We start from the raw sequence: 27,131 nt of genomic DNA, 5'->3' as shown, positions 1-27,131 counted from the left end.
CACACAAGATGGTCATTTATAGAGCAAAAAAATTTTTTTGATGAAGTACCTTTTTTTTTTTTTCCTTCAATTTTTTCCTTCTATGGATTGTGCTTTTGGTGTCAGGTCTAAGAACTCTTTACCTAGTCCTGGTTTCTGAAGATTTTTATCCTATGTTTATTTCTACAAGTATTATAGTTTTACATTTATATTTAAGTCCATGATACTTAAATATCAATTATTTTATAAGATGTGAGACTTAAATCATGTTTAATTTTTGTACCAATGGTTATTCAGTTTCTCTATACTATTTCTTGAAAAGACTATCATTCCTCCACTGACTTGCTATTGTACCTTTGTTGAAAAATCAGTCGGATGTATTTGTGCATGTCTATTTCTGAGTTTCCCGTCTGTTCCATTGATCTATCAATACCACAAAGTGTTGGTCGGCGTAGCTGTATAATAAGTCTTGAAACTGGGTGGACTGATTTCTTCTATTTTATTCTTCCTTATCAAAATTATATTAGGTATTCTAGATCTTTTTTTCATTATAAATTTAGACTAATAGTCTACATCTACAAAAAAATCCTGGTGTAATTCTCATTGGAATTGCCTTATATCTGTATACCAACCAGTCTGAGGAGAATTGATATTTTTATTGTTGAAACTTTCAGCCCGTGAGCAGTATGTTTGTTTATATCTTTGATTTCTTTTGTCAACATTGTGTAGTTTTCTAAAATATAAGTTCTATATGTGTTTTGTTACATTTTCACCTAAATGTTTCATTAGTTTTAAGCAGTTATAAATTGTAAATGAATTTTGAATTTTAATTTCTACAAGTTCATTGTTAGTGTGTAGAAATGCAATTGATCTTGTTTTCCTTGTATTCTGTAACCTTGCTTAGGTCACCTATTAGTTCCAGAAGGGTTTTTTGTTTTTAGTAGGTCCTTTGGAATTTTCTATAAGGAATCATGTCATTTGCAAATAGATAAAATTTTACTTCTAACCTGTATGTCTTTTACTTGATTCTTTTGCCCTATTGTGCTGATAGAATTCCCAGAACTGTGATGAGTAAAGAACTACCTTGTCTTTCATTCTTAAGTACAATGTTAGTTGTATAGTTTTGGAGTTGTTCCTGATCAAGTTGAAGAAAATTCCTATTTGTTTCTGGGTTTTATCGTTAATGTATGATGGAATTTTATTTGCTGAACTCTTTATGTATCAATTGACATGATCTTGTGAATTTTCTTCTCTAGACTATTTATGTGATAGATTACATTTAATGATGTCCATGTATTGAACCAGCTTTGCATCCCTGGAATAAATCTCATTTGCTCATGACTTATAATTCATTTCATATATTGCTAAACTTTGTTTGCTAATCGAGAATTTTGTGTCTATATTCCTGAGAGATACTAAGCTGAAGGTTTTTTGTCTTTTATTTTTAATTTTTGGTACTTTCTCCATCTCCCTTAGTTATCAAGGTAATACTAGCTTGATAAAATGATCTGAGACATGTACCCTCCTCTTCCGTTTCTTGAAATGGTGCAGAAGTGATGTTAATTCTTTTTGGCAAGTGTTTGGTAAATATTTGTTAAAACTTTCCAGTGAAATATCCGGGCCTTGGACTTTTTTCTTTCTTCTCTTTTTTTCTTGGAAGTTTTTAAATTATGAATTTAATTTTCTTTTCTGATTTTTCTCAAGATTCTTGACACTTCCAAAATCAACTCAACTTAGATTATTTATTTGAAGTGTTTCCTTTTCTAAAAAATGCATTTAGTACTATAAATTTTCCTCCTAACCCACTTTATCTGGCGTTAACATAACCACTTCCACTTTCTTTTAATGAATGTTTGCATGGTCTATTATTTTGGTTTGAATCTGCCTATATTGTTACATTTGGAGATAATTTCTTATAAATAGCATATAGTTGGACATATTTTAATCCATTCTGCCAATCTATATCTTCTAATTAGTGTATTTTTGCTATTTACATTTAATATAATTATTGATATGTTAGGGCTTAAGCGGTCCATTTAATTTTTTGTTTTCTACCTGTTCTGATTTTTGTCTCTTTGCTTACGTTTTCTGCCTTCCTGTGGGTGACTTGAATATTTTTCACAAGTTCATTTTAATTTATCTTAATTTATTTAATTTTGTGCATCTTTGTTTAGTTTTTTTTAATTGATAACTTTAGCTATTACATTATATATATACTTCACATTCTATTGATGGTATCATTTTATGGTTCAAGTCAAGCAGAGAAATCTTCTCTCTTAGGGCTGGAGACATGGCTTAGTTGGTAGAGTGCTTACCTTCCATGCACAGGCCCTAGGTTCAATCCCCAGCACCACAAAAAAAAAAAAAAAAAAAAAGATCTTATCTTTCTTTAGTCTTTTGCATTTGTAATATAACTGTCTTAAATATTTTATCTACAAACATATAGAACCTCATCAATGTTATAGTTTTCACACCAACCATCAAACAGAAGAGGAAGAAAATATATTGTATTTACTCATCATATTACTTACCATGTTTTTCCTTCCTTTTTGATGTTCTGAAGTTCCTTATTTTAAATTTTTTGTTTATTTGTTTTGTTTTTGTTTAGAGAACCCTCAAACAACTTTTCTAGGGCATATCTGCTAGTGGCAAATTCTCCATTTTTCTTCATCTGATTGTGTCTTCATTTCCCCTTCACTCCTGATGGATGATGTCACTAAGTATATGATTCCGGGTGGACAGTTTTTTCTTTCAACATATCATCATTTTCTTCTGGCCACCATCGTTTCTGACGAGAAATTTGCTATAATTATTTTCAGCTGTAATTAAGGTAGCATTTTTCTCTGACTACTTTCCAGATTTTTTCTTTTTCTTGTGTTTTCAAAAGTTTAAGGGTAGTGTGTCTTGGCAGGGATTTTTTTTAGTTCTAACTTATTTTGGGGTTCTCTAAGCTACTTGAATTTAGGGGCTTATATCTTTTACTAGTATTGGGACAATTCCATTTGCTATTTTTTTTCAGGTACTTTTTCAGCTCCACCCTCTTTCTTCTCTCCTTCCTAAACTCTGATGACATGAATTTAGAACCTATGTTGTATCGTCTTATGTTCCCGAAGCTCTCTTTTGGTTTTGCTTTTTGCTCTTTTCTCCCTATATTTTTCAGATTGGATAACTTCTTTTTTTAATTTATTTTTTAAATACATGACAATAGCGGAATGCATTACACTCATTATTACCCATATACAGCACAATTTTTTGTAACTCTGTAAATAAAGTATGTTCACACCAAATTATGCCATCATACATATACTTTTTTTGCATTACAATTCTTAATACCATATATACCACAGTTTTTCAGATCTCTGTTTGTATATGAGGTATGTTGGCACCAAATTCAAATCTTCATACATGTATTTTGTATAATGATGACCATTACATTCCACCATCCTTACTATTCTCCTTCTCCCTCCTTTTCCCTCTCACCCCTCTTCCCTATCTAGAAATAATCTTCCTCCCATACTCTCCCTCCATACCCCACTTTGAGTCAACCCCCTTATATCAGAGAAAACATTCGGCATTTGTTTTGGGGGGATTGGCTAACTTCACTTAGCATAATCTTCTCTAATGCCATCCATTTACCTGCAAATGCCATGATTTTGTTCTTTTTTTAGTGCTGAGTAATATTCCATTGTGTATAAATGCCACATTTTTTGTTTATCCATTCATCCACTGAAGGACATCTAGGTTGGCTCCACAGTGGAGCTATTGTGAATTGTGCTGCTATAAACATTGATGTGGCTGTGTCCCTGTAGTCTGCAGTTTTTAAGTCCTTTGGGTTTAGTCCGGGGAGATGGATAGCTGAGTCAAATGGTGGTTCCATTCCCAGATTTCCAAGGAATCTCCATATTACTTTCCAAATTGGCTGCACCAATTTGCAGTCCCACCAGCAGTGTATGAGTGTAACTTTTTCCCCACATCCTCGCCAACACTTGTTGTTGCTTGTCTTCATAATAGCTGCCATTCTGACTGAAGTGAGATGGTATCTTAGAGTAGTTTTTATTTGCATTTCTCTGATTGCTAGAGATGATGAGCATCTTTTCATATATTTGTTGATTGATTGTATATCCTCTTCTGAGAAGTGTCTGTTCAGGTCCTTGGTCCATTTATTGATTGGATTATTTAGGGTTTTTTGTTGTTGTTGTTGTTTGGTTTTTTGTTTTGTTTTTTTTTGTTGTTGTTTTGTTTTGTGCTTAGCTTGTTGAGTTCTTTATATACCCTAGAGACTAGCGCTCTGTCTGATGTGTGAGAGGTAAAAATTTGCTACCAGGATGTAGGCTGTCTGTTCACCTCACAGATTTATTTCTTTTGCTGAGAAAAAAACTTTTTAGTTTGCATACATACCATTTGTTGATTCTTGGTGTTAATTCTTGTGCTATAGGTGTCTTATTAAGGAAGTTGGAGTCTAGCCCCATGTGATGAAGATTAGGGCCTACTTTTTCTTCTATTAGAAACAGAGTCTCTGGTTTAATTCATCATTTTTTTTCAGTTTATTAACTCCCCCCAAAATCTCTCCATTCTGCTGCTGCACCCATCCAATGATTATTTGATAGTTGATCTTTATTCATTTCTCAAATTTCTTTTCTTGATACTCTTCTATTTTTTTGTACCCACACCTCGAAATACTTTTTGTCAGAGAGTTCTAACATCTCTAGCGTTTCTGTGTTGTCATCGACTGAAGGTTTTTTTCATCCCACTGAGGATCTTTTGGTTCATGTTATGAACTAGTGTTTCCAACTGAAACCTGGACGCTTCACATGATGTTTGGTAACTCTGAATCACATTTAATCCTTCTGTCTTGGCTGGCTTTCTCGGACACCATTCCAGCAAAGGAAGGGGGTTGCGGAGCACTGCCTTGTTCTTGCCACGTGGAGATAGAAACCCAGGCTCCTGGTTTTGCCTCTGTTGACACTGGGGTAAGGGTAGGGGGGTCGTTCCTGCTGTAGATGGAAGTTCTTGCTGCCCATCAAGCCTCTGCTTATATCATCCTGGCTGGGAGGGGTATGAGTACCTTCTAATTGCTCCTCGTGTGACCTCTGCTAACACCACAGGGACCTCTTCACTATTTGGTATTGGTGAATGTCCTGATTCTCCACTAATCTTCCCTGGTCACCACCCCAGTGAGCAGGGAGAAGGGCCTTTTCTAACTTCTCGTAAATGGTGAAAGTGAGGCTCAACCCTCCACCCTGCAGCCTCCGTTGGTAAAAACCCATCTCACTACTTTGCCTTTTCTGATTCCACTCTGGAATATCTGCTGGAGCACCTCACTAGCGCCTTGGAAGAGTGGAAATCTAGGTTCCCCACTTGGTTTCAGCTGGTATGACTATGTTTGGGCCACAGTTTATTCTGTGGTATTTGGCTAGATTAGGGGAGTGGAATGTTGTTGTCTAACATTGCCTTATCCTGCTGGGTTGCCCTTTTCCTCTTGCTTTGAGTAGAGAGAGCATTTTTGTGTGTGTGTGTGGGTTTAGGGAGGCTGCTTTGTTTGGGTCTTGCCAATGCTCATTGATGTTTTGGGATTTCTATCTTCTTCACTCCAATTTGTGAGATATTTGAGAAAAAAAGAAAGCCTAGGAACTCACCATCACGTTGCTTTTTGAATCTCAAGTTATCTACCTGGTCTCTCTTTTTATCTTTACATTTCATTCATTCTGTGTTTATTTCATATATAATGTCCAAGATTTCTAGTTTTACTTCTTAGGAGGATTAAGGAAAAGTAGTTCTACTCTATATTCCCAGTTACGAATGCTTGTGTGTATGATTTCTCTCTTTGGAAAGATTTTTACACATTTTGGTTTTATCAATCTAACCATTAATGTTCTTTATGTGTTCATTTAATTGGGGACACTTTGTAGAAGTATAATAATGATGTTGATTTTTTCCTTATCTTAGGCTTGACAATGAGTTTTATTTCTGTTGAAATCAAAGTAAAGTCTGGCATAGTGGTGCACGCCTATAATCCCAGTGGCTGGAGAGGCTGAAGCAGGAGAATCACAAATTCAAAGCCAGCATGAGCAACTTAGCAAGGGCCTATGCAACTTAGTGAGACCCTATCTCAAAAAAAAAAAAAATCAATCAAACAAAGTGAGATGGGGAAAAATAATGATTAAGAACAAAGAATAAATCTTTTAGAAATAATTTTGGGAAAAAAAACAAAATCAAACAAAATAATTCATCATGTTAAAGTTCTTCTTTGATCATCCTCATATATGGGAATACGTGGGAGTGAGTGACTCATGCCGTGTGTTTGAGAATGAAATGTTATTGTCCTCCAAAATCATTCTCAGAAGGCATCCAAAGTGATCTTGTTACACTCCCTAACTTACAACATTGTCATTTTCCCCACTGTTTCTAAGATAAACTCCTAGCTTTTGGATGTGGCTTACCCAGTCTTGATATTTCTGGCACTCACTTACCTCACCCCTCTGTTCTGCAGCCAGTGGGAACCCTCAGGGTTAAGGACATAGCTTAGTGACAGAGTCCTTGCCTAGCATGGACAAAGCCCCAGTTCTATCAAAAAAAATTTTTTTCACAATGAGTTCTCATTTTTTCAAGCCTACCAGGCTGGCAATTTACACCCCATCAAATGTTCATTCCTCCATCTGAAATGCCATCACCCAGCTCCTTCACCACCCCTCACACCTGTTTGTTGTCAGATCTCACCTTTGGAAGTATGTTGACTAACAAAGCTTACTGACCACTCCACCATTTTCTCAAGTCTAGATTATTTCTCTCTCCTGTGTTGTCATAGAACATGGTACTTTCCTGTTTAATTGTCTGTTTAAGACTACAACTGGAATGGGCACAGTTGGAGTTTTGTCTTATTCTCGGCTTTCTCCTCATTATTCTATTACCAGTTGTATCCTTTTCATCTTTACTAAGGGTCATAGAATTCTGGGATACACCCATGATCATCCATGTTGTAGTGATGGAAAAACCAATTCTCCAATTAGTTACATAACTTAGAGAGGGTCAGACAGTGTCACAGCCTGTAACCATTTGCAGAATTCTCACTCCTGCTCTCTGTCTTTTGTACCACACCCTATTTTAATGGATGAAATGGGAGAAAGTTGGTGACATGGTGATATTTGATGTGTTGAAAGCTTTGCAATTTCCAAAGTAAAAGACTAGTGATTTTATTTACACACATACTATTCAGAGAATGCTTCAGATATTTAATGTGAAACATGAAAGGAGGAAAAAAAAACGGATGACTGAAATACCAAGGGGCAGTAGACCAAACCACTCAGGCAAATCAGATCGTTCTGAGTTGGGTCTTATGGAAACCATAGAAAGAAATCATTTAAATCTGTCTATTGACTCTTTCAACCATTTGTTAATTATCTTTTAGGTACTTTGGCAGATCTGATTATTGCACAGTACTTGCATCTAAGTAGTATCTTATTATGAAATAGAGTTTTAAATATTATAAACAAGCCAGAATGTACATCATGAGCCAAAAATTATGATTAATCTAGTTCTAAACAACTGAGATTTGAATGAAAATTAAAAATAATGTATATAATAGAAAGGTATAGGTATTCAAAAATGTTTACCCTTAGTTCTGGAGATGGTGGGATTTTAACTGGGTTTCATTGATAGGATTTGGAGTTAGAGATGGAGGAGACTATTGTGAAGGATGAGAAGTACAGGCCAGTGATGGGGACTGAAAAAAGCTTGTCTAGATGGGAAAGTAGACTACATTTTATGGATATAATGGGATTCAAAGCAAGAAAACATAAGGTGTAAAAATTAGCTCCCATTGGGATTTGATTTCCACACTACAAAGATAGTCTTTAGTTAATTGGCAGTGGTGAGTCATTAAAGACTTTTGAGGATGATAAAAGCAGTGTGATAAGAATAATAACTGGCACCTGTGGCTAGAAATCACTGACTGTGAAGCAACAGAGAAGAACAGATGCATGTATGAAAGTTAGAAAGTCAAGTAAACATAAAATAATAAGGTTCTAAATTAATGTAGCAATAATGGAAATGGAAAATAGCAATTGATACAGTCCACATTTCCAAAGTCCCTCTTATTGAGAGATTGAGATGAGGGAATGACAACATCAGAGGTAATTATTGCTTGAGATTTTATTCATAACTTACCACTCTTTATAGGATCTAATAGTAAACAAATTAGACAACAAAAATAAGACTCTGCTCAGAATTTTTTTTTCCTCTCTAGCTGTTAAGGTCACATGTCTTTATGTCTGACCTACATCAATTCTCCTTTTATTGAGAACAAATGAACATTCAACAGGTATATATTAGTACAGTTGTCAAAGTTTTCAAGATATTGAAATGCTTAGGTACTGGTTCAGAAATCACTGCTGCTCCAAGTCCCATGAATATCCCTTTACTAAACTGACCCTTTTTGTTGGCCCACTGACTTATCCCACTTATCCTGTACAGGTAACATGGTAAATAAGTCAGCATGCAAAATGTGTTTGCTGCTATAGCACCTTTTGTTCTCATTGATCAGCAATTGTGCCATTCTAGGTTATAATATTTTGAATACTATCCCTGTCATAGTTGGAATTTTCTCCCAGAAATCGCTTTAATTCTTTAAGCAAATAGATTTCTTTTGGGTCTATGTGTGCGTGTGTCCCAAGAATGGGTTACCTAATTTCAAGTTGAAATTCTGTTTCACTGAAGTTCACAGGCCTTCACAATGATTAAGTGGTAATTTTTGAAAGTGTTAATGCCAAGTGGTAAAAAGTACAATAAGTCATATTTTCAATCCTAATAATGGGAATGTAAAATCGTTGGACTACAATAACCTCATGAGTTGACAGAGTTAATATTATTTGGCCTAAGAAAAATATTTTATATAAAAGACTTAAGGAAACAAGATGTTTATATGAAGATCATAAAAATTTTTTTAAAAAATGAAATCAACTTAAATGAATAGTTAAGCCAATTTGGTTTAACTATTCTTTTGATAGTTAAGATTTAATAAACTATTATTTTAATAAAAGCTAAACCCAACTAGTTTAGCTTATGATATATTTCATTCTCCCCTTTATATGCATTTGAGTTAAAAGGAAAAATAAGTTCAAAGATGATTTTTAAAAATCTTCAAAAGATTTTCCTAAAAGTGCATGCCCACTAAGTTTTTATTTTAAAAACTCAGGATGCTCTAAACTTAGACAATTAAGAATATAGGGGTAGGGTTGTGGCTCAGTGGTAGAGGGCTCACCTAGCATGCATGAGGCACTGGGTTCAATCCTTAGCACCACATAAAAATAAAATAAAGGTATTTGTCCACCTAAAAAACTAAAAAAAAAAGAATATAGATTTTTCAACACAATAGCCTTCACCTTAATATTCTATACTCAGCTGTCAAGCTATATTTACATGTGAATCTACATGTAAATATGAATGTGTATATATGCATAGACGTATATTAATTCTTAACGTGATTTCTTTGCTGACACACCCACTTTTGTACACAGTCCTTTGAGGATTTTTTTTTTTTTTTGATAGACTTGTCCTGATCCATCACTAATCTCCTGGCGAGTCTGAGCAGGTGCTTATATTTGCAGCAAGGCATCCTGCCGTCAGGGTACCATTTGTTGTTATGGCACCACACGGGGTTCAAATTTGCAATTTTGTCCAAGTAGTTTGTACTTCAGCCAAATGAGCTAAACAATTACTGGGAGAGCTGCAGGGTGCTAATACACTCCACACATGTTCTGATGTGCAGATTTCAGTGCAGTTGAAAGTCTCCTCATCTAATTAATTGATGAAAATGGCAAGGATTATGGCAGCCTAATAAAAAGTCCCTTTATACATGTGTAGGCCTTTGTCCTGTATTTGTGAAAACACTGGCCCTACATGGGAGAAACTCATTCTCTTCTAGGGCAATGGATTCCTTTGTTCAAAATCCTAGCACAACTGGTTGTAGGAAATAGATTCCTTCTTCAGATCAAATTCATGAAGTTGAAAAGAAGCATGACATTGTGGCCCTTCATCTGGGGGCTACATACTGGCCAGGTACAACAGAACCAAGGGCTTTGGAATTGCACAACTCCACAGGCTGCCATAGTCATCTACATGAATGGACACCCTTGAGTTTGTGTAGCACATGACCAAGTGCGGCTCATGCAACGGCCCTAAGACCATACTCTATAAATAATCATTCATTAGCCTTTAAAGATGAAAGCCTTTTAATATTGATGGGGGTTTTAAAAAAAATTAATCTTAGATTATATATAAGAAAGAATATTGTAAAGTTAAAGTCCCTGATTAATCCATTTTGTTAACATTAACTAAATTAGTCACCTAAGAAGTTGATATTTATTGGGCCAGAGAGACTAGAGACTCCTTTGTGTTTTACAAAATTCCAGACTGGCTGGTGTTTTAATCTACTTTGGTCAAAGAATTGCTTGTCAGCTCAAGAAGGACCCAACCTTAGCACAATATAATGTCAGGAATCACTCTTCCAGTAATAGTAGCTGATAGTTGCCAGTGTGTCTCTGAAAAGAGTGAGTACTTATTTTAACAACAAAAAGAGCAATTAAAAATTAAGGTTTGGTACATTTCCAGGAAAGAAACATCTCTTTTAAAAAATATATCATAGCCCTTTCCCAAGACTTGTGAGATTTGTTCAAACCACGGATTTATTTCCTCTTTTCAACTTTTGCTTAGTTTTGGATGAGGAATTTTTCCCCTTGGGAATCAAGGAAGTTGATCACACCTCTCCCACTAGAATTGTGCAATGTCTTTAAATAGTCCCCCTAAGGTCTGTTTTTCATTATCATTAAGAATTTCACAATACATTTCCAAATGTACTTTTGGATATTTTTATCCAAAACACTATTCCCCAGTGTTGTAAACTCTTGATTATTCAAAAGGTTTTAGAGGATAATAAAATGTGAAACCATTTCCTTCTCGTATAATATTAGTTTTTAAACAAATTATAAAATCTGTAGCTAGAATCTGAACTACTCATAGGAAAAGTTTCTTTAAGTTATTTTTCAGTGTTATTCTATTTATGGAAACATCAAATATTAGCTTTGGAAAGATCACAGACATCATAATTTCTGTATGTTGTAGGAAGAGAAAATAAAGTCACTTGCCAGTGACCCCGGAGCCTGTTAGTGGAAGAGCCAAGACTGCAACTCAGTTGTCCAGACTCCAAGTCTAATGTCCTTCCAATTCACCCTATTATTACTCCTCTGGACTTTAGTACTCCCTCCCCCCCAAACCCACACGCCACCTTCCCACAGAGCTTATGTTCTCTTGCTCTCCCTTGATTGAGTGACCACTGGCTCAGGCAAAGGGATGGACAGTGGCTGCATCAAATAATTGGAAGACTCTGAACGTACAAGCACATGTTGCCCACTGAGAGAAAGAGACGGGTGTATGTTACACACAGTGTGATATGTACCCAGGCAGAGGTAAGGGGACCTGGGAGAGAAGGCAGCACAGTCTGTCTGATGAGAATTAAGAAATAACTGAGAATCTTGAGAGATTATTGGAGGTTCACTTGAAGGCAGGAAAACATATGCGAAGGCAGAAGCTAAATGAGAGGCAGGAAAGGGAGGTAATATTTACCAAGTACCAACCACCCATTGGGCCCACCACACCTATGAGAAGTATAATTATCTCCTTTATGGTTGAGATAATGGAAGGATTTGGGACATTATCCTATCATTTACTGAATGTCAGCATTGTTGCTTTGCTTGTATTACTTCAATGAATACGAAAGACGACAATAAGAAATGTGTAAGGCCAGTACTACTACTGTTAACACCTGAAGAAACACAGGCATGGAGAAGTTAAATTGTTCAAGTGACTGAAGTTCCCAAGTTCCACAAATGAGGTAGAGTAGAAGAAAGAAACAGCCCCAAACTATGCACTGGCTGATTTGGAATTCACTGGCTTATTGTTGCTGACAGAGAGGGAGGCCTCAGATCTATGATGGGACTGTCCTCGAGATGAAAGAGTGAGGGCCTTCATCAGTTGGTTCAGGGTTTACATAAAAACTGATTTGATTGACATTTGTGGGAAAAAATGTCTAAAATGGATTGAAGGGTAGAGATAAAGGCTAAAGAGCCAGGAAGGAGGATTTTTGTAAACCTGGAAGCGAGATGACAAAATCACACCCGAGACAGGAAGAATGATGGTGGAAGGGAATGCAGGAGATTTTTAGGCAGTTAGATCCAAAGAGCATGATTTTCATTTGGATACTGAAAGAAACACAGGAAGGAGGAGGAACCAAGGGGCTCTCCAAGGCCAGGGAACCAATTACCATGAAATGAAATATAGGATTTTTGGACAATAACTTCCTTTTATATATAATTGCATTTACTTTTGGTTTTGCCCAAGTAATACCTATTTGTGGTAACAAAGCCAGAAATTGTACATCAGCCAAAATAAACCTGAAGCCACAGAGGCCTTCCATGAATATGTGCAATGTATCCATAGCCTTAAAGATCACTTCCTTTGTGTCTTATGTATTTATTTATAAATGACATAGGATCATACAATTCACATGAGTTTTTGAAAAGTACTTTTTTTTTTAACACTTAACCACATAATCTGAATGACTTTCCACGTCAAGAATTATATGGCCAGTATTTCCACTGGATGGGTGTCACAAGAATTTAACAAACTCCCTCTCTCTGAAGATTTGTGTTATTTTCAATGTTGTACAATACAAATTTTATGCATACATTTTTGCTTACTTGGGACAAATTCTTTGAAACAAAATGCTATATCAGAAAGAGGTTCATTCAAGGCATTTGGTATCTGCTCTCATAAGGCTCCACAGAGGGCTTCACATGCATTCAGCAGGATAGGAGAGACCCTCTTCTCCCTGCTACCACTGGGTATTAACATTCTTTTTAAGTTTTGACAAATGAGAAGCTAGCCAGTAATTTCCATTACTGTGAACAAAGTTAAGCTGTTTATCTCATGGTCATTTATATTGTTTCTTTAAGAAATTTTCACTTCTTGTTCTTTGTCAATTTTTCTGTTGGAGTATTTGTGTTTTTCTTTTGTATTAGGAAAAGTTCTTTACATATTTTCATTTTACATATTTCTTCTTAAAATAATAATTCGTTTGCTTCATCAAGATATTTCCATTTTCTCATCTTTACAAAGGATATACTAATACTAAGGAAATTCATATATTAATAATAATACATTTTAATAGCAGATATTAATAGAGAGAGAGTAAGTGAGATAATGTATATAAAATACCTCCACATATGTTCACATTCCTTGTGCTATGGGTGTTTTAGGAGTCAAATACATCCTAGGCCTAGGCTGCATTTAACTGGCTTTACCAAGCACTGCAAGTCCCTTTATTTATCGTTACATTTCTTAATTTTGAGTTATTTTACAGATGCATAACTTCAGAGGGATGAAGTTACAAGTTCAAAGCCACATTGTCAGTGCAGAAGGAAGACTGAAACAAGATCAATTAGATTTCTCTATTAACCCCCCACCCCCACCCCTAGTGAGCCTGGGAAAGACTGGGTCCTTAATTCTCTTTTCTTCAAAGGGCCTATTTCCCATCAGTTAGATTATTTCCCTCAAGCCCTTCACTTTCTTCTCAACCTTTGTCAAATGCTTTGAACAGAAACAATGGGCTATGTTCTCTCTGCATGTCTACGGGGAATCTTCTCAGCTGAGAGGGGGATAGGTCTCAGTGGTAGAGAGAGCTGTACAGGATTGAGAAGGATGAATATGGAGGAGACCATGTTTACCAACATTTTAAAAATAGCTTGAGGGTCACTGGTTCTTTCTAGACCCTTAACATTTGTTGCTATTTTGGATTTTCCCACAAATCATCCCAAACATCATGCTGAGTTATGTTGTGATTGACACTAATTTGGGGACAAAAGAAGCCTTTAAAACCTGCATACAACAAATTACATGGCTCTTTAAAAAAAATGTTGGTTTCTTTCCTTGCTTAAATATTATTATTCCTATGAAAAGCGATTGCTTAGCTTTTTCCTCCCCTACTTAGTTTCAAACGTTTTGTTAACTCTTGATTGATGAACCACATCAAATGGACTTCTCTGGCCTCCTGTCTGCTCACAGCTTGTCCACCAGGGACATACAAACCCGAAGGCTCTCCAGGAGGAATCAGTACGTGCATTCCGTGTCCTGATGAAAATCACACCTCTCCACCTGGAAGCACAGGCCCTGAAGACTGTGTCTGCCGAGAGGGGTACCGGGCATCTGGCCAGACCTGCGAAGGTAAGCATCCCCCCGGGCAAATAGGAAATACAAAAGCTGCTCTCTGTGATAGAAAAATAGTAGTGTTTGCATCCAGTTTTAGTTTAATTTTTAATATTCTCTCTCTAATTACATTTGAGAGACTTATTTGCTTTTATTTTGTAGCACTTATCACTGAACACATGTATATCTTGCTCCCAAGAAGAGGATCTGAGACCCTAGCAGTAATGTAATTTTGAAAACAGAAAGACTTAGTACCTAGAAAAAATACAAAATATATCCAGAAGAGAAATGCAATGATTTTTAAAACAATTTGAATAACAAATGAGCTCATCTTGTCCCTGGTGATAGTTGAATTCATTTAGAAACATATTTTCACAAGTAAGGCGGCTCAATATCATTCATGTCAAAATTAAAAATATTTAAACAGCCTATATCTTGTACAAGAAGCTGTGGCTCTTGGGATTTGTAGCAAATATACTTTGCTAGCCTTATTTGCTCTTTATTTCATGCCCCCTTAATTAAAAGGGAAAATATCTAATGACATATGAAGGTGAAGGTCAAGAACTAGGGGTTGGTGGTACAGCTTGTTCTTAGCATGGGTGAGATCCTGAGTTTGGTCTCCAAAACTGGAAAAAGAAAAAAGAAAGAAATGCTTAGAAAATTTCATACCCATGTACATATCAAATATTTTTTTTTTTCATTTTTGGTACCAGGGATTGAACCCAGGTGTGCTTAACCACTGAGCCAGATCCCCAGACCTTTTGTAGTTTTTATTTTGAAACAGGCTCACTAAGTTGCTTAGGGCCTCACTAAGTTGCTGAGGTTGGCTTTGAACTTGTAATTCTCCTGCCTCAGCCTCCTGAGCCACTGGGATTATAGGTATGCACCACCATACCCAGCCAAAATAAAAAAATTTAAAACTTAGAAAATTTTTTAGTCTCTATTTAAAATTTATTCTGAAGTAAATACCTAATAGGAGTTAAATGTAGTGGTTCTTCTTCCAAATACGCATTTAGAAATTCAAATGCAGTAAATGAGAAAGCTGTGGGAATTTGAGATATCTGTATAACATGCCCCCTTAAACAAACAGAAAAGAATGTTCCCTAGACAAAGAATGACTTTGATTTTTTAAATTTTATTTCTATAAATGTCAGTTGTCCACTGTCCTGCTCTGAGGCCTCCTGAAAATGGTTATTTTATCCAAAACACTTGCAACAACCACTTCAATGCAGCCTGTGGGGTCCGATGTCACCCTGGATTTGACCTCGTGGGAAGCAGCATCTTCTTGTGTCTGCCCAGTGGTTTGTGGTCCGGTTCAGAAAGCTCTTGCCGAGGTAAGCAAACTGCCAATTCACATTGTTTATTGATTGTCTTACTTGATTTACTTGATTTAAACTCTAATAGACCAGTCAGTTCTTTGTTTCTTTCTTTTTTTTTTTTTTTACTTCATAGACCACAAACCACAGAAAGGAGAAAAAATATAGGAAGCGTGAAGTCAGAAGTGTTAAGTTCAATTGACCACGTCATCTTAAAATATGACCTTTATATGCTTTTGGTGAATAAGCAAAAGAGCTTTCTGGGAGGCAAATAGACAGGTTATCCAAACCTCAGATCTCAAGCAGCTAAGACAGGGTACTAGGACAACAAGACAAGGTGCCAGATTTGGGGATAGGCAGAGTAGGGGCTGGATGCCAATCATGATTATGGACTTGGAGAACATCACTATCCTGCAGCGGGAGCATTTAGTCAGCTTACATGGGGCAGACAACATGTGATAGAAAGTGGGGAATTTGCTATGGTGAGCCCTCAAGGAGTAGAAAAGGGGCAGTTTCAGGGGTGGGACCCGAGATTCCCATGTCAAATTTGGAGAACAAGAGAACAGCACCCCAATTCACCTCCACTTGCCACTGTTTACCTACTTCTTGAAAACAGTCCTACAGCCAACTTACTGTGATTTCACAAGTGGGAAGGAAAGAATCCTGAAGAAAAGGTAAAGAGAGACACAAACCAAAGACTTGGGGACCACCAGAATCTCCACCCATGAAGCTTCTAAATGCAGTATACATAATTAGGGACCTAGGTATATATTTTAAAAAATTGTTTTGGTCTTCTAAGGTTCAAATGTAGCTGGATATCTGGGCCAGTTAGTTTGTCCATTGCTCAACCTGGCAAACTTACCCCTACCATATCCCATGGTCATTCTTTGGCAGTACTCTTTACTGAGGATTAGGTTCCTTCAAGACCCCAGAAATCATGCAGATCACTGGGTAAGGAATTCTGTCTTCTGGAATTCTCTTGGCCCACATGCATAAGGAAGCCCACCTACTCACTAATCGAATATCACTTGAAAGTCCAGGAGATATCCATTATTGATATTCTCAGCTACCAATATGGGACCCACTGTTTATGTCAATTGCCTAAAGTCAGGTCCCTACAGACCCTTCTCTAGTCCTACAAAGAGTAGAGAAATCTAGAGACTCCAAAGACTGAACAAAGATGACCTGAAAGAAGGCAGGGGAATGGAACCACTGAGATTGAAAGGCAATTACATTGCTGAAATCAGACCAAAGTTCCCAAAGATGACAGAAATCCAAGTGCAAAAAGACAATAAAAGAATATACTTAAAATCCAAATTAACAGATTAAAAAAAAACAACTCTAGAAATTCATCTGAGAGTATAACAAAACTTTAAGGATAACAGAATTATGAAAGAATAAAGTGATAACAAGAATTGTCACAGGAAGGAGCCTCTTCTTATGTTAGGAATCCAGAAAGAGAATGGAATAGAGAAGAAGCACTAATAGAAGATCAAACATTATGCCCAAGCTGAAATTTTGAAAATAAATATGAACAACCAAAATCTTTCATATTCAGTTTAAAATCACTTAGCGAGTGATGGGGGGAAAAATTAAAAACAGATCCATGTCTGGAAATAATCTTAGTGAAATTTTTGGATGCCCTAGAAAAATAGAAAATCGTGTGTGTTTCATAGTTAGAATTTACTTACAAGGGAAAGAGAATCAAACTAGCCTTAGGGTGTTCCTTAACCATTCTCAATGTTAAAAGATAAAGAGTTTATCCCTAAGATCCCGAGGGAAAAGAATTAGATCCTAGACCTCCAGTCTCAGGGTAGCTACTACTTTTATGTGAAGGTAAAGGGAAGGTTTTCAGTCACGAGTCTCAAGTAGCAAAAAGCCATGTACTATTACCAAAGAGATTAATCATAGGAAACCTCTAAAAGATTTCCTGGGAAGTCAACAGTACTGTGTAAAATCTCTACCTGTTCCTCCACACACCTCATGGTGGAGAGCAGGAAACATTCGATTTTAACTTTTTACCTTAGGATCTTCTAAAGTAGCTAGCTGGTCCTTGAGGCTGAAGTCTGGTGGACCTCACAGTCCCAGCCCAAGCCCTGCATCCTACACTAAAGCCATAAATGGAAGTGCCTCTCAGGAAGCGGTCCATGTGCAAGCTTTGTTCAGTTGCCCTGCCTTGAATCTTGGTCCCATAAAACCTCTGCTATTGCCAACTTCCTCAGCATGAAGGGTATGGCCTGTCCTCCCAGCACTTATCCTGTGTGGCCAGGGAATCACAGTTAATCAGGGATGTTTTGGAAGAAGGGATTGATTGCAGGAATTGGACCCTGCACAATCTTGGAAGGAACTTAGAAACAGAAGGTAGAAAAGTTGCAAAGTCCACAAGTATCTGCCTGATAACTGAATCCAAGAAAACAAAGTCTGCTCAGCTGTTGAGATAGAATCTCAGGAAATTCCAAAGGCCTGAGAGAGTCTTTACCTCCGTGTAGCCAGTTTCCTGTGGCCGTGAATGTGGGACTACCTTTGGTCAACAGGATTATCAGTCAGGGCGTGGACAGGGCCTTTCTGCATATGTCTATCCTTGAATCTGACTATGTTGACCACTGCTTCATTTCTGCCCTCCAAAATTAAGTGCCAGTTCCTCTTTTGCCCAGCCCTAACTGAGGACCACAGTAAGGGGATTCTGACACATTTCCCAGCTTCACCAAATTGTTCCAATGCAAACCACCACATTTCCTTTTATTGTTGATTAACTTGCTGATCACCTCTGCTGGACTGTGAATGTACCATGAGCACAGAATACATTTTTCTCCCCCTAGTCATTGGTTATACCTCTGTGAATGAATGAAAAAAAATCGAATTAACAAAGACACATATTGATAGAGACATACATTATTGATAAATATACATATGGCTTGCTTATGTTATTTCCCTCCAAAAAGCATGTTTGTTCTCTTTTATATAATTTCCAGTGCTATTCCAGTATGCATAAAATAATTTTAATCTGTGAGAAAAATGCTCTAGGACCATGGGTCTTCTTAAAATCCCTTCAACATCACCACCAAAGCTCCTACCTCACTTAGAGTAAATAGAGTTGCCCTAAATGAAGATACTCAGGCTCTTCCCCTATTACAGGGAAAACAGATTTAGTAACTTGAGATACTGTTCTATGAAATATAAGCCATATTTCACCAAATCTAAAACACATCTTTTTCGCATTTCAATATCTCTAAAGTGGAAATGCACCTTAAAAAATCAATGGCAGTAAAATATTTCATTTTTATCTATTTTTTAAGTAGTGGTCCATAAAATAATGATGTGTCTTATAATTGGGCTCTCTGGGATTCAATGAAAACATGGCATTTGGGCAGGATTCACGTCTGACGCTGAGAAGGTAGTATAGAAAAAATAGTATCTTTACAGGTCTAATTAAAATCTAATTAGGGCAGAGAATAATATTCATCATGTCTTTTTTTTCCATGAAAATCTTTCTTAAGATTGGGTCAGAAATGAAAGATCAGTTTAAATATAGACTTTTTTTTACACATTTCATGTTAATGTCTTTGTAATATTGAATAGTCATTGGCCGCCTTGATTCTTATTCCTCCTAGCCACTCTTCCTAAGACACCTATAACCTTTTCCAATTTTATCTGAATTATGCATTTCTTTCTAAACCAGTAAGTATTCTTTTGTGGTTTTAAATGACAACTAGCTAAAACAATATCATAGTAAATTAAATTTTGTGACACTATTCTTTTTTCTGAGAAGGTTGAAATAAGAAGCCCACATTTAACATCAGACTTACTTGCTTTCTTTTCAGTAATAGATATTATCAGAATTTGGAGATTGACTACATATCAGAAAGCATGTGTCTAGGGAAAGATGTCTGATTTATCTTTAAGATGAGAACCACTGCACATTTTCCACTTCTTTCATTGTTTAGTACATAGTAGATTGTTCTCTTAAAAGACCAAGTTGGTGTATTTATTTTAAATTTTTAATTATTTTTCTGATTTTTAATGACATAATAATCATACATATTTGGAGGTACAGTGTGATCATTCAACCATGTATATAATGTGTAATAATCAAATAAGGATAAATTTATGTTTTCTAATAAAACTAAATATATTTAGGTATTACTTTAACATGAATGTAAGTCAAGAAACATTTATTGCAGGATTTTTCATCTTGTTAAAATAAGAAAATTTAGGTTGAATCTAGAAAACAAATGAGTTCTTATTTAAAATGGTAACAATTAGCCATTCTTGACTAAAAGGAGTATAAAATATTTAAGAAATAAATAGAAAATACTGCATATTGTATTGTTTTCCCTAAGGAGCAATAGAAGTTTATTAAAAACCAACATCTCAGAAGCTATATAATTTGCATCTGTCTGAGAGACCAACTTTAATTTATTATCAGTACTCTTGAGAGATGTTGCAAATCCATTTTGTCTTTTTGGAAAGCTATAGTGATTTTTTTTTTTACTTTTATTGAAGCTAAAAGCAGTTGTTTAATATGGTTTTCCAGATTTTATTTATCTTAATCATAGGAATTTATCTTATTCACCTTTTAAGGCAACCTGACATTTGACAGTGTACTATGAATGATAGACACATTCAATAAAAGTCAAAATGCAGAAGGCAAAATATTTTCATTCATTTTTTGTCAATAGTTAACTTTAATCCAAACCATCCTAGGGATAGAAAGACTTTATAATTTAACCTCTAATCTAATGCCTTTATTTTCTCTGTGGAGTAATAAATCCTAGGTTTATATTTAATGAACTCAATATTTATTCTCTGCCAAGTAATATAATTTGAATGGGTTCCTGCTGAATGATTTGGATATGGATGACTTCAGTTGAACATATACTTGAATATTTTGCCCCAGCTTTCTTTCCTATTGTTTTAAAGTTTCCATCATACATAAATTTTAAAAGTATATTTATGAATATGTAGATATTATATGTATGATATATGTGATATGATGGATATATACTATCCTTTGGTGTGATTTGATCTGTTGAAGCCTAGTGCAAGAGCTCACTCAAGGTAATGACCTCCTATAGTTTTGATTAACCTCCTCTGCTGTTTGAAGTCTCTCCTCTCCCATCCCCTTCCTTTCTTTCATCTACCTTTTTCTTCTCTTTTTCTTTCCTTTTTTTCCTCCCCTAATTTTCCCTCTTTCCTTTCTCCCCTACTCTCTTCCCACCTTCCCATGACTGAAAACCTTGATTGGAGCAGATCAAACCTAGCACTAGAGGAGAGGAAGCCTAGAAAAAGAATAAACACTTCAGTGATGGTTTTCTCTGAAGAGGAGCACGTAGCAGATAGGAGACCCCTGTGAGCCGTAGACATTCCTGGAGTTGAGGCACTTGAAGGAGTGATCCTGGAAAGTAGGAGGTAATTGTCAGAGGGTGTGGTACTTGAATGTGTGACGGTGAGGTCTAGAGGACATCATGGCAGCTGAGGTAGGATGAAAGACGGGGTCACTGGAGGACAGGAAGTCAAGAACATGACTCCAAGATATTGGAATGATCATTTGCATAGATAATGAAATCGATAAGGTTGGAGGTGTGGGTGGGTGTGACAATGAGAAAGAGAGAACTGAAAAAGGGATGTGGGATGCATGGGATACTTTAAAGGAGCTGGAGATTTTTAGGAAAGAGGAAGAAAGGATGCTCTGAGAAGATGATAAGGAGCAATGAAGATGCCTCTCTGACCTCCGGATTGTGTCTAAAGAAGACAATAAGATTTTGATGAGGATAAAAGAGTAAAGGAGAAGTTCAAAAGGAAAGTTTAGGATTTAAGGGAATTTACTGAAGGTGGGAACACATATTCTAGAGGGAAAGAAATCGGATCTGCATCAGGTATATTGGATAAACTTGGTAGATGAGGAATGATCTTGAAGGTTGTCAGAAACAGGGGCATGAAGGAGTTAATAAAACTCGGCTCTAAGATACATTGTGGATTTTAGTGGGTTGGACAGTGCCGGAGTCTTGCCAGGAGATTCCAGAGCACAGACATTGTTTGGAAACATGCAGAAGCAGGAGAAGCCCTCTTGGAGCTTCTCTGGTGTCATGTTGAGGCCACTGGTCAGAGACGGCAGAACTAGAAAACATAGGTTTCTCTGGATACCCCGTGAAACTTCCCTTGATGGTGGTGTTGAGGCTTGCTGAGGTGTGGGGGCATTTCTGGCATCCAGGGCTTAGTTAATTAGCCCCCCCAACTAACTGTCATGGTCAATTCAGAGGATCAAGAAAGGACCCATATCACCAATTGTACCACTCAATTCCCAGAGTAGGGGAATGTGATCCTAGGTCACATGCTCCACCCCTGAGCAGAGCTGGAGCACATACAAATCCCATGAGTTGACAGAGAGGAAGGATCTTTCCCTAAAAAGTGAAAAAAAGGGAAAGTGAATAGGTTGCTGGGTAGAGAGAATTAGGACCTGTGTACAGCTATTGGTATCAAGATCCAAATAACAATGCTTTAAGCCCACTCAGGCTTTCCCCCTCATCTAAAAGGATAAATCAAGCCATCCAAACCTTGTGGAACAGCTCCACTGTCATCAGAGACTGAGGCTTTTACTGTTTTTATCTATCATCTTAGTGTTTCCTACTTTCCCTGGAGTGTCATATAAATATGCAATAGCTTGCTGGGGTACTATCACTCGATGTCTGTGATTTGGAAGAGAGAAATAGGAAAACAGGAAGACAAAGAAGTTCTCTCTCAATCAAGACACCCCTTTCAGAAGCTTTCCCAGGAATTCCACACAACTGCAGCTGCCTCTCGTTGGCTCTATAATTATGACGGAAGCGTGGATTTGTAATCTTATGGCTGGGCGCATTACTATGCTGGGGGAAGAAAAGTGGGGGAAGTGACTAGAGGACAGGACACTCCTAGTATCCGGTACAGCAGCAAAAAAACAAAAAAAAATTACCAAACTGATGCTAATACATAAATCAAGGTTAACATCATGAATTAGAATTTGTTGTAGTTGTATTATAAGAAATGAAAGAAAAAGCTAAAGAACCAGAGTTATATCAGACACTGGAACACTGGAGTTTAAGATCGCAGATGTTGGGCAGCTTTGCAGAGACTGGGACCCTTAAAAAAAAAGATCCTGAGGTTTCCAAAGTGAGCTGATCATGAGCGTAAGACATCTGTCTTGGGAAAAGACAGATGTTCGTTGGAACATAGCTGGAAAATCACAGCAAAGGCCCAAATCAGGGCTGCAGGTACCTCCCTTTTTTGACCACCCCTCATCTACAGCCATCAGGGTGCATTTGGAGCTAGACCTCCCAGATGTTTTAAATGTGCCATCCCTCAGCAGAGAGGGAGACACAGTGGCATTGTCTGGGTAATACAGTTGAGAAAACATCAGCCTCAAGTTACTCCATAGTAACAAACATACAAACAAAAACAATTGATGGTGTGTTATTCATTGTGGGACATGTTCAGAACAAGAAATTTTCTCACTTGCAATGTGAAGACATTAGTAACTTGAATTGTAATTTTTATCCTTATTTAGATCTAATTGTTTACATTTTCTGTAGTGAGAACATGTCCCCATCTCCGCCAGCCTAAGCATGGCCACATCAGCTGCTCTACAGGGGAAATGTCCTACAAGACCACGTGCTTGGTTACCTGTGATGAAGGATACAGACTAGAAGGAAGCGCCAAGCTTACCTGTCAAGGAAACGCCCAGTGGGATGGTGCAGAGCCTCGATGTGTGGGTGAGTGCCTGGAAGGCGTGGGGTCTCCTGCTCTCTGATTTCTCTGGTGTTCTTTGAAGACCAAGAATTGAAAACTGGTTCATAATGAATATGAATGAATAAGCTTCCACATGGAGGTATGCGTGGTGTTTGAGGTACATAGACAGGCATGTGGTTTTAGTCCTCTCTACTGGTTAGAAAAACCTTCTGCACTGAATTCAATTTTCCAACTCACTGATGTTTACAGCTTCAAGTGGCAATTCTTTTTAATTGAGGCCAGCTTGGATGGATTTTGTTTTAAAAGCAAATGCTGTATAATCTCCTTGCTTTATTAAACATAATTCAGCTTTGCCATGTTAAAAGGACAAAATTGTGAACCAGTGAAACTTAAAAATCCACAGGAACAAAAATTACTGAGTATTTCATTTGAAAGTTAAGAAAAAAAAATGCATGAAGAACTAAAAGAAAGACACATCAATAATTGTTTAAGAATAATGAACTATAAAGGAAGATGGGATGCAGTAGAATGGTAAAGAGGGAAATCTTTAAAGTAACAAAATTGAACTTAAAATATTAAGTTCAAAAAATGCAGGAATCTAATTTTTCTGAGAAACTATAACAAAGTATTCAGAGGTCTGAATTTTTTTAAACTATATAAATCTGTGCATTAAAATTGAAAACTCTTGATATTAATGACATCTAAGGAAATGCAAGCTCTTGAATAAATTCAAGAAAAAAATCAGAAATGCAAACATACCATTACTCATAAAAATGGATAATGCTATCATAACATTAAACATTCCTGACAATGACTGAGGGCTCATTGAGGGGAAATTTTTCTCAATCTTTAAGAAATAGTAATTATCAAACTTTAAAGCTTGGCCCAGATAATGGAAAGCTAGCCTGTTCATATTATCAAACTTGTTGTGGACCTGACAATTATTACCAAAAAACAATAGAAGACTATAGATAAACCATGTATAACTATAACAGCAAATATACTATTCAAAGGCATGGTCTACCAAAACAAATTTATATTAGAAATGCAAAAAGGGTTTAAAGTTAGATATTCTATCAGTATAATACATTGTTTCATTATAACCAATAGGGAAAATTGGATGGCTGCTTAAAGAAGACAAAAATGTATTCATTATCATGTAAAGAAGTTGTGTTTTTTTTTTTTTTGGTACAGGGATTGAACCCATGAGTGCTTAACTACTGAGCCATATCCCCCAGACCTTTATATACATATATAAAAAAAAGCATACAAACAAAATACATTTGTATTTTTTAAATTACTTAATTTTAAAATTTTGAGACGAGGTCTCACTGAGTTGCTTAGGGCCTCACTAAGTTGCATGGTGGATTTGAACTTGAGATTCTCCTGCCACAGCCTCCCAAGGGGCTGGGATTATAGTCATGCATCATCATACCCAATCCAGCTAAAATACATTTTCAATAAAATTTTAAGCAACTCATATACATTGATATGCTGACACAATAGAATGTCTATCTTAAATCTGCAGCTGCTATGGAAAGCAAGATAGAGAGTTTTGTTAAACCTAAAAAATGAAGAGAATGCTCAAAATTATTCATATTGTTCTATAAACTTTAGTCCTAATAATAAATCATGAGATTAGAGATAACAAGTTTGAAAATCATCATAATTTTTAGATAACATATCTACTGAAAATCTAGAATAAATCTACCAAAAACCTGAAAGTTTACTAACATCAAAAGAATCCCAAATAAACAACTTTTCTATGAATGATAAGCAGGATATATAATAAGAAATCACATTTAAAAGAACTAAACAATATATATCAGAATAACCTTAAAAAGAAATGTGTAGAACTTGTATTTAAAAAAAAAACTAGAAAATATTACTGAGAAACAAAAAAGAACAGTTGAACATTTGTATGCAGTTTTATTGAAATTATTCAAATATATGTATAGACAAAATGCCACATCATTTAGCAGCCTCAAAGGAAATATTTTTTGCCCTTTTTCTTGGGGATTAAGGAGTAATTCCAGGATTTATAGAAGAATATACAGTCAAAATCACCAAAATATGTTTGAAAAGGAAAAGCAATAAGAATAGTACAGAGAAAGTAGCTTTTCAGGTTTTAAAATATAAATTAAGATTGCAAAAATTAAGAGTAGGCAGATTGCCATACAAATCAGGAAAACTAAATAGACCCTGAAACTTACAAATCTGATATATTATTAAGGAAGCACCATGTATCAGCTGAGGGGGGCAAAAAGGATTTATTCAACAGACCATATAAGAAAATTAGCTAACTACTTGAGGAAAACAAAACAAAATAATTTTTTTCTTATATCTTCAATTCACACTGCACACTGAAATGAATTCTTCATAGGTTTTAAGCTATGAAGTAAAAAATAAAACCTAGAAGAAAATATATATATACTACACATAAGTGAATGATAACCAATTATAGAATTGATTAAGCATAAAAGCAATACAAATATTTTAAGAAGAAAAACTCAGTATTTTAGATTGTATAAAAATTAAAGACATGTTCACCCAGAGCCCCATGAACAAGCAATAAAAAAGACAATAAAATCTTCAACATTTTTAAGACCAAAGGGTGATTTCCTTACTTTATAAAGGGCTAACCGTGAATAAAGGACACTGAATCCCACATAGTCCAGTTCAGACCACACATTTGGCTCTGATTTTCCTCTTGATTAAAGCAGAACAAGAAATCTGGGAAAGCACATGGCTCATGCTGTACAGAAATAGAGACAAACTGAATTCTTAGGGGGAAAAGGTCTTTCACTGCCACAGCATTTTTAGAATCTCTACTGCAACAAATAAATGTGCACCTGTGCACATTCACACACACATCCTGCATTCGGCCCCATCCTTAATTTTTCCATTTTGTTTGCATTCTGCCTAATTCAGCAGCTATGCTTTCTTTACTCATGCTGAAGAGACCATGAAGGGTCAAGGCCCTCCATATAACAGTGGTTTTAGGGAAGGGATGAAAATTTTTCTCACTATGTGCTCACCAAAAAATTCAGAAAATAAAAATTGATTGTTGAATCAATCACTCAATTGATGAAAGATGAGATTGAATTTATTCTTTTATATTTCAAATCTCTAAGATAATATTCTGCAAACCAAATGTGGGTGCTCCAAGCAAATGATGAAAGTCAAAAACAGCATTGATTAAATATCAGAAGTTTTTCAAGGCTTTGATATATTGGCAAAAGAATAAGAGGTAACAAAAGAGATATAGTTCTCAGCATTATTTGCAATACATCATATATTATCATATGCAGTTAGTGATTTATGTCAATCCAAGGCAGCCCCATTGTATTTTTCTTAGATACGTTTCTAAATCTGTGGCATTTCTAATTTGTGAAAATGCAAATAATATTGTCTCATTTCCCTCCAACAGAACGCCATTGCTCCACCTTTCAGAAGCCCAAAGGTGTCATCATATCACCTCCCAACTGTGGCAAGCAGCCAGCTAAACCTGGGACAGTATGTCAGCTAAGTTGCCACCAAGGTTTTATTTTATCTGGAGTCAGAGAAGTAAGATGTGCCACTTCTGGGAAATGGAGTGCCAAAGTTCAGACAGCTGTGTGTAAAGGTAGGTCACTACGTCGGTCAGGTTTGAAACCAAATTTCTTTTTTTTTTTTTTTTATTTTTTTTTTATTTTTTATTTTTTTTTTTTATTGGTCGTTCATAACATTACATAGTTCTTAATACATCATATTACACGGTTTGATTCAAGTGGATTATGAACTCCCGCTTTTACCCCGTATACAAATTGCTGTATCACATCAGTTACCCTTCCATTGATTGACATATTGCCTTTCTAGTGT

The 27,131-nt window shown here is 36.1% G+C and overlaps 1 protein-coding gene across 1 annotated transcript in view; it reads left to right on the top strand.

The window, feature by feature from the left end:
* The window catches only part of Svep1 (sushi, von Willebrand factor type A, EGF and pentraxin domain containing 1), a 176,915-nt gene that overhangs the window by 40,246 nt on the left and 109,538 nt on the right, over positions 1-27,131 (top strand). The window contains exons 4-7 of the mRNA XM_026391104.2: positions 14,092-14,250; positions 15,387-15,566; positions 23,114-23,293; positions 26,701-26,895. Coding sequence (XP_026246889.2) covers positions 14,092-14,250; positions 15,387-15,566; positions 23,114-23,293; positions 26,701-26,895 — 714 coding nt within the window. The remainder of the gene's footprint in view (positions 1-14,091; positions 14,251-15,386; positions 15,567-23,113; positions 23,294-26,700; positions 26,896-27,131) is intronic.

This window comes from Urocitellus parryii, chromosome 4 (genome assembly GCF_045843805.1).
Source record: "Urocitellus parryii isolate mUroPar1 chromosome 4, mUroPar1.hap1, whole genome shotgun sequence".
Classification (NCBI taxonomy): Eukaryota; Metazoa; Chordata; class Mammalia; order Rodentia; family Sciuridae; genus Urocitellus; species Urocitellus parryii.
Note: the sequence above shows the minus strand (reverse complement) of the source record. Positions and strands in the feature narration are given on the sequence as shown.